Source organism: Zootoca vivipara, chromosome 7 (assembly GCF_965207765.1).
Source record: "Zootoca vivipara chromosome 7, rZooViv2.hap1.1, whole genome shotgun sequence".
Lineage (NCBI taxonomy): Eukaryota > Metazoa > Chordata > Lepidosauria > Squamata > Lacertidae > Zootoca > Zootoca vivipara.
The window spans coordinates 92,267,431-92,281,279 of record NC_142590.1 but is presented as its reverse complement, the minus strand read 5'-3'; the positions used below and the strand labels follow the sequence as shown (position 1 = coordinate 92,281,279).

The window sequence follows — 13,849 nt, the reverse complement described above, 5'->3', positions numbered from 1 at the left end:
TACATTTTTAAAAGTACTTTCTGCACCAACAAGTTCTCAATTTGAGCATTTCTGGGAGACTCTTTTTTAAAATTGGCTCAAGGCCAATTATGGAGGTTGCTGTGAAGTCACGCACCATAATTCAACCCCTTCTGGGTCACTTGGACCTTCAAGCCTCCATCCGCTCCCATGGCCGTCTGCACGCAAGAGGCCAAAAGAGCCAGAGAAATTGGCCAGAGCATCCTCTGTGGGCCCAAGGTGTGTGCAAAGGTCATCTGCGTTACCTGGAGGAGAAAGGAAAGAAAGGGCACTTAAAACTATGCTGTATGAGACACGCACCCGGTAGACCAAAAAATGTAGACCAAAAAATGTAGACCAAAAAATGAAAAGGATCTAGGAGTCTAGATCTAGATCTAGGAGTAGACCACAGACTTGACATGAGTCAGCAGTGTGATGCAGCAGCTAAAAAAGCCAATGCAGTTCTGGGCTGCATCAATAGGAGTATAACATCTAGATCAGGGGAAGTAATAGTACCACTGTATTTCGCTCTGGTCAGACCTCACCTAGAATACTGTGTCCAGTTCTGGGCACCACAATTCAAGAAGGATACTGACAAGCTGGAACGTGTCCAGAAGAGGGCAACCAAAATGGTCAAAGGCCTGGAAACGATGCCTTATGAGGAACGGCTTAGGGAGCTGGGTATGTTTAGCCTGGAGAAGAGAAGGTTAAGGGGTGATATGATAGCCATGTTCAAAATATATTAAATAATGCCATATAGAGGAGGGAGAAAAGTTCAAATATATGAAAGGATCTCATATGGAGGAGGGAGAAAGATTGTTTTCTGCTGCTCCAGAGAAGCGGACACGGAGCAATGGATTCAAACTACAAGAAAGAAGATTCCACCTAAATATTAGGAAGAACTTCCTGACAGTAGGAGCTGTTTGGCAGTGGAATTTGCTCCCAAGGAGTGTGGTGGAGTCTCCTTCTTTGGAGGTCTTTAAGCAGAGGCTTGACAGGCATATGTCAAGAATGCTTTGATGGTGTTTCCTGCTTGGCAGGGGGTTGGACTGGATGGCCCTTGTGGTCTCTTCCAACTCTATGATTCTATGATTCAGTGTATCTAGGAGTTAGTGATCTAACACAGAGCCCTTCCTGCCTCTGTTCCTTCCCCCTCCCTCGCTCTTGTTAAGTTCTTTGATGGTGTGAGAACAGTCTTTGATGTCTTAATCAGTTGGGAGGAGGTGAAGACCCCCCCCCAACTGCGTTAATCACCTGTGGAGGATACCGTAGTTCCTTCTTTGATGTTGGAAATTGTTGTGGGAAAGTGAGGCATTGGGAGAGGGTGGCTATCTATAAAACCAGATGGTTTGGACACAGTTTTTCAGAAGCTCCTACAAGGACTGTGCAAACTGAGGCTACCTGGGGGAGTCACTTCGCCGCTTCTTGAGGGCTTCCAAGTGGCAGATAGAAGTGCAGGCTTGGTATGTATATATTGCTTGCTGTTTAGAAATAAAATCTTCTTCTTCCCACTCACTTGTGTTTTGCATTGCTTCTGAGTCTCCTTTTAAAAGAACCACCTTGCTTTTGGCAAGACAGATGCAAAGGAGCACAGCTCCACGAGAACTATCTCAAAGTACTGAATATTTTTGACGACACCAATGCAGATGCCGCAAAATACCCGTCCACACTTGTAAGAACTTGATCGTTTAGTGTGGCGGACCTGGAACTCCCTGCCTCTTGATCTGAAGCAGGCATCCTCACTGTATTATGTTCAGAGTCTTTCTCTGTGTCTGGGCCGGCTTTCCTAAACAAGTACCATATACACTCGAGTATAACCCTACCTTTTCAGCACCAAAAATGTGCTGAAAAAGCCACCCTCGGCTTATATTCAAGCCGAATATAAGGCAGGAGTGGGGAAAGGCACAGGACCGGGGGTTCGGAGAAGCGCTGCACTGCGACTCTCCGAACCCCCGTCCTATCTGGAGAAGAGAAGGTTAAGGGGTGATATGATAACCATGTTCAAATATATAAAAGGATGTCATATAAAGGAGGGAGAAAGGTTGTTTTCTGCTGCTCCAGAGAAGCGGACACGGAGCAACGGATTCAAACTACAAGAAAGAAAATTCCACCTAAACATTAGGAAGAACTTCCTGACAGTAAGAGCTGTTCGGCAGTGGAATTTGCTGCCAAGGAGTGTGGTGGAGTCTCCTTCTTTGGAGGCCTTTAAGCAGAGGCTTGACAGCCATCTGTCCGGAATGCTTTGATGGTGTTTCCTGCTTGGCAGGGGGTTGGACTGGATGGCCCTTGTGGTCTCTTCCAACTCTATGATTCTATGATTCTATGATTCTATGATTCTATGCCTGCTCTGTGCGAGACGGCGGGGAGCAAGAAGTGGCAAGGAAGGGATCCTTCCTCGCCACTTCTCCCCCCACCGGCCGCCGACAGCTGGGAAAGGCATAGGGTGGTATTTACAGGGCCATCCTAAGCATATCTAGCGCCCTGGTGCCGTGGTGCAAAGATCCCTCCAGCGCCCCCCCGCCCCGTTTTCCCCCCAGCGCAGCTGTCTGGCGGGCGCCGCAACGCAGCACCCCCCTGGCACCCTGAGCCACCCAGCCTTGCCGTAGGGCCGGCCCTGGGTGTTTATTTTTATTTTTGAAATTTACCAGTAGCTGCTGCATTTCCCACGCTCGGTTTATACTCGAGTCAATAAGTTTTCCCAGGGTTTTTTTTAGGTAAAATCAGGTGCCTCGGCTTATATTCGGGTCGGCTTATACTCGAGTTTATACGGTATGTTTTTCACAGGCACCAAAAGAGTACAGTGAAGGCATTGGATTGACGTCAACAGGCAGGGAGTTCCAAAGTGCAGCTGCCAGAATATCAAGTTCTTACAAATGCAGAATCGGGCCAATTCCGCATATTGAAGCAGTTGAGAGTTATGGGAAGGTGATCTCACAGGTATATTGGTCCCAAATTGTTAAGGCTTTATATACTAATGGCAACGCTTTGAATGTGGCTCAATAGCAAATCAGCAACCAGCACAGGTGCAATATGCGTTATATGAAACACGAGTATTATCGTGTTTCAGATTTGGGGGGGGACTCCCCCTAAACCCTAGAAATTAATAAATGGTAGGTTTTTGTATCAACAGAAGTATAGTGTCCAGATCAAGGGAAGTAATAGTACCACTCTATTCTGCCTTAGTCAGACCACACCTGGAATCCTGTGTCCAGTTCTGGGCGCCACAATTTAAGAAGGATGTTGACAAGCTGGAAGGTGTGCAGAGGAGGGCGGCCAAGGTGATCAAGGGTCTGGAAAACAAGCCTTATGAGGAATGGTTGAGGGAGTTGGGAATGTTTAGCCTGGAAAAGAGGAGACTAAAAGGAAATAGGAGAGCCGTCTTCAAATATCTTATGGGCTGTCACCAGGAAGAAAGAGCATGCTTGTTTTCTCTTTTTCTGAAGGGTAGGACTCAAACCAATGGCTTCAAGTTGCAAGAAGGGAGATTCCGACTAAACATTTGGAAAAAACTTTCTGACAGCAAGAGCTCTTTGACAGTGGAACAGACACCCACGAGAGGTGGTGGATTCTCCTTCCTTGGAGATTTTAAAACAGAGGTTGGATGGCCATCTGTCACGGATGCTTTAGCTGAGATTCCTGCATTGAAGGGGGTTGGACTGGATGACCCTTGGGGTCCCTTCCAACTCTAAGATTCTATGATTAATTGGGATATGGATGAAAGTACAAGCTGAAGAGCCCTGCCAGAGAAGGATTCCCAGGGCTGGCTGATGCAAACCAGCTTGGCTGGCCTGGTGAAGAGTAAATCTGTTAACATGATCATAGAATAGAATCATAGAATTGTAGAGTTGGAAGAGACCACAAGGGCCATCCAGTCCAACCCCCTGCCAAGCAGGAAACACCATCAAAGCATTCTTGACATATGCCTGGGGAATGGCTGGGGTGCGGAGCTACCGGTAGGAGAGGCGTAGGCTCCCTCTGCTGGAAAGCGTCTTCCAGCAGCAGGAATCATAGAAGCATAGAGTTGGAAGAGACCACAAGGGCCATCCAGTCCAACCCCCTGCCAAGCAGGAAACACCATCAAAGCATTCTTGACATATGCCTGTCAAGCCTCTGCTTAAAGACCCCCAAAGAAGGAGACTCCACCACACTCCTTGGTAGCAAATTCCACTGCCGAACCGCTCTTACTGTCAGGTAGTTCTTCCTAATGTTTAGGTGGAATCTTCTTTCTTGTTGTTTGAATCTATTGCTCCGTGTCCGCTTCTCTGGAGCAGCAGAAAACAACATTTCTCCCTCCTCTATATGACATCCTTTTATATATTTGAACATGGCTATCATATCACCCCTTAACCTTCTCTTCTCCAGGCTAAACATACCCAGCTCCCTAAGCCGTTCCTCATACGGCATCGTTTCCAGGCCTTCGCCCATTTTGGTTGCCCTCTTCTGGACACGTTCCAGCTTGTCAGTATCCTTCTTGAACTGTGGTGCCCAGAACTGGACACAGTACTCCAGGTGAGGTCTGACCAGAGCAGAATACAGTGGTACTATTACTTCCCTAGATCTAGATGCTATACTCCTATTGATGCAGCCCAGAATTGCATTGGCTTTTTTAGCTGCTGCATCACACTGCTGACTCATGTCAAGTTTGTGGTCTACCAAGACTCCTAGATCCTTTTCACATGTACTGCTCCCAAGCCAGGTGTCTCCCATCCTGTATTTGTGCCTTTCATTTTTTTTGCCCAAGTGTAGTACTTTACATTTCTCCTTGTTAAAATTCATCTTGTTTGATAAAGGGGGTTGATGGGCCATCAGAGAGGAATCTTTTGGCCTGGGGAGACAGATGTTGCCAAGGTCATGGGGTGTGTGTTTGAAGCTACAGGAAAGAGTTTCTTTAGCAAGGTGTTCTGGGAAGAAGGAGGGGAGAGAAAAAGGAGAGATCCATATTGGGCAGGCTGGCTGAAGGCAGGCTGGAAAACAGGTTTTTGATTCAAGTGTTGCACTGCAATGTGGGGCAAGCCCCTCTTGAAATGACCATGCTGTAAGATCTGACCTCCCTCCACGCAGTCTCCGCCATGTCTCGATTCTCCAAAGGAACCATAGCTGTCAAGTTTTCCCTTTTCTCGTGAGGAAGCCTATTCAGCATAAGGGAATTTCCCTTAAAAAGGGGAGAACCTGACAGCTATGCAAAGGAACGCAGACCCCATGTGAGTGCCAGGAACCCCCTGGGATCTTGCTACCATTTGGCAGAGAAAGGGGGAGGCACCCAACTTTTGTAACAATAGAAAGTGCTGCCTCCAAGTGAGGGAAAGCCTCATGGCAAATAGCCATCGATAGCCCTCTCCTCCAATCTTCCTAAAGCCATCTAGGTGGGTGGCCATTTTTGCCTCTTGGGGGAGCAAGTTCCATAGTTTAACGATGAGCTGTGCAAAGCTTGTTTTGCCCTTTATAAAAACCCAGCTGATATAGAAATCAGACAGCAGCTTCCCACACACATCTGAATGCGTAATCTAGTGATAAACCAGTAGCACCAGAAGCTGCAACCACAGAGGTATTGTAGAATCGGCACATTTACCTCCCCTGGAGTTGTTTAAAAACCCATGTGTTTTATTTTTTCCAAAGAGGAGTGAGAAAATCACTCCTTTAGAAGGCATGCAAAACACTTGCTCCCAGATGCATGGTGTGGTATTTATTTTAAAGGCAAACTCTACCACTTCAACCTCTCAAACCCCAAACCAGTTTCCCTTCTAAGTTACAACACCACAATATATATATATATATATATATATATATATATATATATATATATTGGTTCTGTCTTTCAGAGCATTTACACTGCAAGGTGACATAAAGAGAGAATTGTTTGATTTGTTTTCAGAGCTACAGTTCCTTCCTGGAAATGCGATATCAGAACCTCTGATCATGTGCAAAGTGCCTCCCCAAAGTCTCTGTGAATCTGTGCCAACATGCTTATTTATTTTAATCAGAAAAATTATATACCCCTTGCTCAAACACACACACACACACACACACACACAGAGAGAGAGAGAGAGAGAGAGAGAGAGAGAGAGAGAGAGAGAATCCTCCAAGCGGTGTGCAATTTCAATTATATAAATATATAATCTGGCTAAAATACACAGACCAACAAAAAGCAAGGATGCAGAAAACCTTCACTGAAAACAGAGATAGCACATGCCTATTGTCCTCACAGAGACTTATTTTGCAGAGTGGTTTAACGGCCAATCTCTCTTCCCAGGGAACTCTGGGAACAGTCTCTCTGTGAAGGGAACTGAGGAGGCCCGACAATTCCCCGCACCCTTAGCAAACTACAGCTCCCAGAATTCTCTGGGGGAAGCCACGGCGCCTTAAAGTGGCATCATGGGTGGTTTAAAAGTTTGGTGCGAATGTGGCCTCAGCCAAGGAAAGGAGAAGGAGGAGAAGGGTTTGCACAGCAACGAGGGGGTCATGTCACCCCAAGATGACAGCAGCCTGGTCAGGCTCAAAATCAGAAGACAGGAGAGGACAGGGTGGGCAAGGGGAGAGAGAATTCTGCCGGCTGGTGGACTTGTAGCCAGAGGAGGAGGGATGAGTACCTGTCCGTGTTTCTGCAAAGCAGCTGCCTGATGTGTTGGAGTTCAGGGTGCCTTAGATGGAAGGAGCTCCAGCGCTTGATGCAGAAGGCAATGGTCCATCCACTCACTGCGGCTTCCTATTGCTACCCTGTTATGCCGCTGCAAAAATAACCAGCTACTTATATAGCCCCTTGGCCATTGTGCTTTGCAGGAGAGGGCACCCTGCAGATACCGTCTTATCAGGAGGTCTGCAGACACCGACCAGACAAGGCGCCACCTCTATCAACTGTCGAAGACTGCCCTTTTCCAGCAAGCCTTTTAAGGGACCACCTCTATCCCAGTGTCATCAGATTGAAGGTTGTTTTCTTGCACGTGGCGCTTCACCCGGAAGCTGCCGTTACGATGCAGAATGCTGCAGCACAATTGCTGACAGGGGTGAGACCCTGCCAGGTGGTACAGGTCTGCCCCAGCTGCTGATTTGTTACTAGGCAGAGTTCAAGGTGCCACTATTAGTATGAAAAGAAAGCACTTAGTAGGGAACAGTTTATCTGAAGGGCAGAGGAAAGCGACCAAGGAGAAATGAGACCTACACAGGTCCAGAGAGGGGTCCCTAAGGCGGTTGGATGGCACCTTGTGTGCCACCTTCTGGCAACTCCTGCAGCCAAGCTTGTGCCAGACATATTGCTTTACTTTACTTTGGACCACATCAGTGAGGCCAAGAGGTGGGGTCTTGCCATCCACGCAGCCCAGCAGGATCTCCAGACATAATGCTTGGCAGTGGGTTGGACTGGATGACCCTTGTGGTCTCTTCCAACTCTATGATTCTATGATTCTATGCCCAGGCTTGCACACTGGAGGGTGATAATTTTATTGTTTTATCTTTTTTGGTAATGTTTCCAGGCACAATTCAAAGTGTTGGTGCCAACCTTTAAAACCCTAAACAGCCTCGGCCCAGTATACCTGAAGGAACGTCTCCAACCCCATCGTTCAGCCCAGACACTGAGGTCCAATGCCGAAGGCCTTCTGGCGGTTACTTCCCTGAGAGAAGTGAAGCTACAGGGAAGCAGGCACAGGGCCTTCTCAGTAGTGGCACCCACCCTGTGGAACACGCTCCCATCAGATGTCAAGGAAATAAACAACTATCTGACTTTTAGAAAACATCTGAAGGCAGCCCTGTTTAGGGACGTTTTTCATGTTTGATCTTTTACTATGTTTTTAATATCCTGTTGGAAGCCATATTTATTTATTTGCTTGCTTGTTTACTTTTTGAGGTTTGTTTGTTTGCTTGCTTGCTTGCTTACTTTCTTTACAATAAAGCAGTACAGTCATACATTGGTTGCCAAACGCCTTGGAACTCATACATTTCGGCTCCTGAACGATCGAAAACCAGAAGCAAGTGTTCCGGTTTTCGAACGATTTTCAGAAGCCAAACGTCCGGCACGGCTTCCTTGGCTTCCGATGGGCTGCAGAAGCTTCCTGCAGCCCATCGGAAGCTGTGCTTTGGTTTCCAAATGTTTTGGAAGTTGAACGGATTTCTGAAACGGATTCCATTTGACTTCCAAGGTACGACTGTATATAAATTTTATGAAATAAGCAAATAACAGCTAAGATGGTTTAAAGCAACACAGTAAATAATAGCAGGCAAATTTAAAAGCAATACTGAGCAGACACCCAGGGGCAGAGACCTATTCCTCCTGGCAGAATTGTTTCCGGAAAGTGCAGATAGCTGGTGCCTGTCGTGCCCTAAAACGCCTTGTTATCATGCCTCTTAAAGGAAGGAGGCAATAATTCAGCTGAGGCAATATGTCTGGGTAACATCTAGAGCGGAGCCTCGGGCCACTGAAAGATCTTGACTGGTTTTTAGGGGGGCGGGGTGTAGAGAAAAGGAAGAAGTTATCGTTACAAATGATAAGGGAGGATGGGAAAGATTTGCAGCTAAATCAAAGGATTTAGCAAGAGCTGCTGCAACTCAGTTTGCTTGAGCTGCCCCCGCCTGAGTTACTGCAATGGAATCTCTCGCCTTGCTTCTCGAGGCCAAAAGAGAGCTTCTTTCCTAGGTGCAGTCTACCACCCTGATAGCAAAAGCATGATTTAGGGGTACATTGTAACACTGCTCTCACTGCTCTCTAACACTGAGTCTCAGCAAAATAAAAAAATTCCTTCAGTAGCACCTTAAAGACCAACTAAGTTTATATTTTGGTATGAGCTTTCGTGTGCATGCACACTTCTTCAGAGTCTCACCTGAGTCTCAGGTGAGGATCCATTTATAACACTAGCAGAGAAAAATAATAATAATAATAATAATAATAATAATAATAATAATAATAATTTATTTATACCCCAGCCACTCTGGGCGGCTTCCAACAAAATATTAAAAAACAATCCTGTAGCGATCCCAAAAGAATGGAGTAAACACTGAAATAGCAGAAAAATTAAGAACCGTCCATAAAAATGCTTGCTAAACTCACACAAAAAGCCACCCCCACCCCAATAAAAGTTACCACTGAACCATGCCCCCCCTCCAAGGCTTCCTATCTGAGTGTGTGTGGCTCTGCATATGGATTGTGCAACCACCGAGCTCATATGGAAACAGCTTTTTCTTTTCTATAATTTTATAACGACCCGTCTCATTGCGCATGCAAAAAATTAAAACTGGATGCCCTCTGCAGGCCAAGCAGACACACCTGACCAACGTAGCCAGCTAATTCTACCCTGTTTCTCATATTTTAAGACATACCCATAAAATAAGCCATAGCAGGATTTTTAAGCATTCGAGGAATATAAGCCATACCCCGAAAATAAGACATAGTGATAGGTGCAGCAGCAATGCCAGCCGTGGCAGGAGGAGGAGGAAAAAAATAAGACATCCCTTGAAAATAAGCCATAGTGTGTTTTTTTGAGGAAAAAATAAATATAAGACATGTCTTATAATATGAGAAACACGGTAACCAATTCCATGAAATTACAGAGGCGATGGACCACCTGAGAAGATGAAGATTGATTTGGAGCAGCAGGAACAGCTGGTTTCAGTGTTGTGTGCTCCTTTTAAACAGACCAGTGTTCTCCAACCTGGTGCTCTCCAGATGTGCAGGACTACAATTCTCACCAGCTTCCAGCCACCGCAGGTGCTGCAGTGAAAAACATCTGGAGGGCATCAAATTGGAGAAGGATGAGGTCCATCTAGTTCAGGGGTCCCCAAACTAAGGTCCGGGGGCCGGATGCGGCCCAATCGCCTTCTAAATCCAGCCCGCGGACGGTCCAGGAATCAGCATGTTTTTACATTAGTAGAATGTGTCCTTTTATTTAAAATGCATCTCTGGGTTATTTGTAATAATAATAATAATACATTTTTATTTATACCCCGCCCTCCCCAGTCAAAACCGGACTCAGGGCAGCTCACACCAATAAAATTACAATAAAACATAAAAAGCAATTGATTAAAATACAGTATTAAAATTTAAGTTTAAAATGCAGCCTGATTTTAAGTAGTCCATAAAATCAGGGGCCTGCCTGGTGTTTTTACGGTACATGAGTAGAATGTGTCCTTTTATTTAAAATGCATCTCTGGGTTATTTGTGGGGCATAGGAATTCGTTCATTTTTCTTTCTTCGAAATATAGTCTGGCCCCCCACAAGCTCTGAAGGACAGTGGACCAGCCCCCTGCTGAAAAAGTTTGCTGACCCCTGATCTAGTTTATTGCTCTGATGTTGGACCCCAAGCAGGCAACAGACTGCAGATTAGCCACTTTTCTGGCAGTGGACCCCATCTGAACTTCTGCTTCCTCCCTACCTAAGGATGACTGAACCACCCAAGTGACCCCAGGGAAGAAACTGCAATTCTGTTGTCACTAAGAACAGCATTACTGTACTGTATTTCTAACTGGTCATTTGGCCTGCTGCTGTTTGCTTCTCAGCTACAGAAACCAGAGAGGGACCTTTAGCTTTAGCTGAGATTCCTGCATTGCAAGGGGGTTGGACTGGATTATCCTTGAGGGTCCCTTCCAACTTTATAGTTCAATGTAACTTCATATTTCCAAAGGAAAGCTAAAAGGGGAAATCAGGCAAGAGCTTGGAACACAGCTTGAGGAAGATTGGCTCTAGCAAGCCACTTTCTTTGTAGCAACGGTCCTGAAACTAAGACAGGCAATTTCCTACCTAGTGCAATAAAGTAACTGTGCTTGATTGTCAACCCCCCAAAGATTTGAGATCTGGCCTTTGTATGATTCTAGAGTTGCAACCTGCCATTTACTGCCGCCTTACAAGAGACCATGGAGTTCCTCTCTGACTGCTCTGGACGTAAGAACATACCGTAAGAGCTTGCTGGATCAGGTCTTTGGCCTATCTAGTCCAGCATCTTGTTCCAAAAGTAGCTGACCAGATGCCCGTAGAAATCTGGATTCAAGCACAAGAGCCCTCTCTCCTCCTGTGGTTTCCAACAACTGGCATCCAAAAGCGTTGCTCCCTCCAGCCGTGGAGACAATAGCAGAGCCCTCCTGGCTAGCAGCCACCAATAGTCATGAATTCATCTGACTAATCCTCTTTTAAAACCATCTAGGTTGGTGGCAATCATGGCCTCCTGTGGGAGGGAGTTCCACAGTTCAACTAAGGTCTCCTTGAAAAAAGACTTTCATTTATCTGCCCTGAATCTTCCAACATTCAGCTTCTTCACTGGGTACCCAAAAATTCCAGTGCAGAGGTTTTCAACCTTTTTGAGTCCACGGCTCCCTTGACATTCTTTCTGCGGCACCCCTGTGGGGCTCAGGAGCCCAGTTATGTCACCCCTTGCCTGCAGAGCCGGCAGTCTCTCACCCTTTCTCAAACACCCTCCCTTGTGGAAGGTTCCCCCAGCCTCCTCTCTTCTCCTCTCCCCTCTCCTTGGGAATCCTCCCCCTGGTCTCTGAGCTGAGAGGTGCCTCCTCACACTGCCCCACAAGGGCCTGGGTCTTGTCTAGCCATTCCCAACAGCAAGGGCTGGTGGGCTGGCTGGCTGGGCTCCCTCACCCACTTGCTTGCATACCTCGATGCCATCTCAGCCCCTGGCACCCAGCAGCTCCTGGCCAGCCCCAGAGGCACCATTCGCCTGCGGAGCTTGTAGCCAGGGCTGCTGCAACAAACAGCCATGCAAGCCTTTGGGAGGCAGAGATGCGAGAGGGCATCAGAGGAGGGAGGGAAGGAAAGAGGGACAGAGGCCAGTGTTGCCCGTGGCATCCCTAAACATCCTTCAAAGCACCCCAGGGTGTCACGGCACGCTGGTTGAAAACCACTGTTCTAGTGTTGTGAAAGAGGGACAATAACTTTTCTCTGCCTACTTTCTGCCTGCCATGCATCTTTTTAGAGACTCTTATCGTGTCTCCTCTTCCTTGCCTTTTCTGTAAAAGGTCCCAAACTCTGCAACCATTCTTCATAGGGGAGTCGTTCCCTTGACCAAACCTGCAGAAGTCCTGCCACCTCAAATAGTCGTAGAATCATAGAATCATAGAGTTGGAAGAGACCACAAGGGCCATCCAGTCCAACCCCCTGCCAAGCAGGAAACACCATCAAAGCATTCTTGACATATGGCTGTCAAGCCTCTGCTTAAAGACCTCCAAAGAAGGAGACTCCACCACACTCCTTGGCAGCAAATTCCACTGCCGAACAGCTCTTACTGTCAGGAAGTTCTTCCTAATGTTTAGGTGGAATCTTCTTTCTTGAAGTTTGAATCCATTGCTCCGTGTCCGCTTCTCTGGACACGGAGTCCTGCCACCTCAAATAGTCAAGTGGGCTACCCAGCCAGCAGGGCAACCAGCCTTCCTGAACCCCTAGAATGCAAATCTTGAACGAGTGTTACTTACAAGCGTCTTGAGCTCCAAAGGGACAGCTGGACTGGACACTATCCGATGGTTTTATCAACCCCCCTGGAGCCTTTATAATTATTCCCCGCCATTCCTAGACTTCCCTATATTGCAAGTGACTGACAGTAATTCGTCTATCCGGGCCCCACGGAATGCCCCCACAGTTCCCCATCTCCAGTCACTCCACCAGAGAGAAAGAAAGGAAGTGATGATCGTTTATCCGGGCAATGTACTCGGAGGTGTTCTCTCTCTCTCGTGAGAAAATCCAACCACATTATTTATCATCGAGGGAACTCCGGCGGGATGACAAAAGCCCGAATGTCTTTTGTATTGACACAGATGAAGGTTGCCCAATATATTCGACGTTTGTGGCAACATGAACGTCATGTCAGGTTCAGCACAAGGAAGTGTTACGAGATGAACCTTCGGGCAAAATAATATTAATTCTAACTTCAAATATGCAATGACGTGGTCTGAACTCCTGATGAGCAACCGGGGGGGGGGAGTATACTGTATTTTTCCGTGTATAAGACGCCCCCATGTATAAGACGGCCCCTGTTTTCTTGAACCCAAAATTAAGAAAATGAAACCCTGAACTAGAAGTGAAAATCTGGATTGGCAGCGGCAAGTTGTTGATCTTTTTTGGGGCAACCGCCCTCAAAGTTTCCAGCATGAGCTGTACGCAGCTGTATTCCAGCATGAGCTGGTGCAGAAGCAAAGGCAGCGACGGGGGGGAGGGACCCCACGCTCTCCCTCGGTGGCAGCTCCTGCTGCTCCTGCGAGGAAGCAGGCTCCCAAGCAGGATGCCAAGGAATAGCCGGGGTGAGGCAGCGGCCGCTCTGCACTGGGCCATGCCATCAAGCAAACTGAGCTGAGGAAGGTGGTGAGCGGGCTGCGGGCAGGGTGGGAGTTTGAGAGGGGAAGAGGGGGGAAAGGAAAGAAGGGCAAGGAGAGGTAGCTGAGGCAGCTCTCAGCGGTGGCAGCTGCTCTCGATCCGGTGGTCGAGCCAGCGGGGGCTTCAGGAGGCGAGCCAGTTGCCAGCATGCAGCCCGGAGCAGGGGGTGGGGGGGGAGAAAGGGGGGGTGGCAGCCAGAAGGACCGCCTCAGCTCACCCAAGCCAAAATCCCAGACATATGCTTAAATATTTTTGAAATTCCCCCATATGCCCATGTTCCGTGTACAAGACGACCCCCAATTTTCTACTAATTTTTTTAAAGCAAAAAAAGTGTGTCTTATACACGGGAAATTATGGTATATTTTACCAGCTTTGTCTGGTTCACCAGCTACGGCCATTCCTGGACAGCCTGACCACTGTGGTCCATGCACTGGTAACCTCAGGGCTGGGTTACTGCAATGCGCTCTGCGTGGGGCTGCCCTTGGATCTGATTTGGGAGCTCCAGTTGGTGCAGATGTGGCAACCAGACTGCTGATGAGAGCTTCAGACCAAGAACATGTG

At 47.3% G+C, this 13,849-nt stretch overlaps 1 protein-coding gene across 1 annotated transcript in view; it reads right to left on the bottom strand.

Annotated features, from left to right (window-relative positions):
- The window catches only part of LOC118088861 (bactericidal permeability-increasing protein), a 45,451-nt gene that overhangs the window by 22,308 nt on the left and 9,294 nt on the right, over positions 1-13,849 (bottom strand). Inside the window, exon 2 of the mRNA XM_035123005.3 lies at positions 116-263. Coding sequence (XP_034978896.3) covers positions 116-254 — 139 coding nt within the window. The 5' untranslated portion in view covers positions 255-263. The remainder of the gene's footprint in view (positions 1-115; positions 264-13,849) is intronic.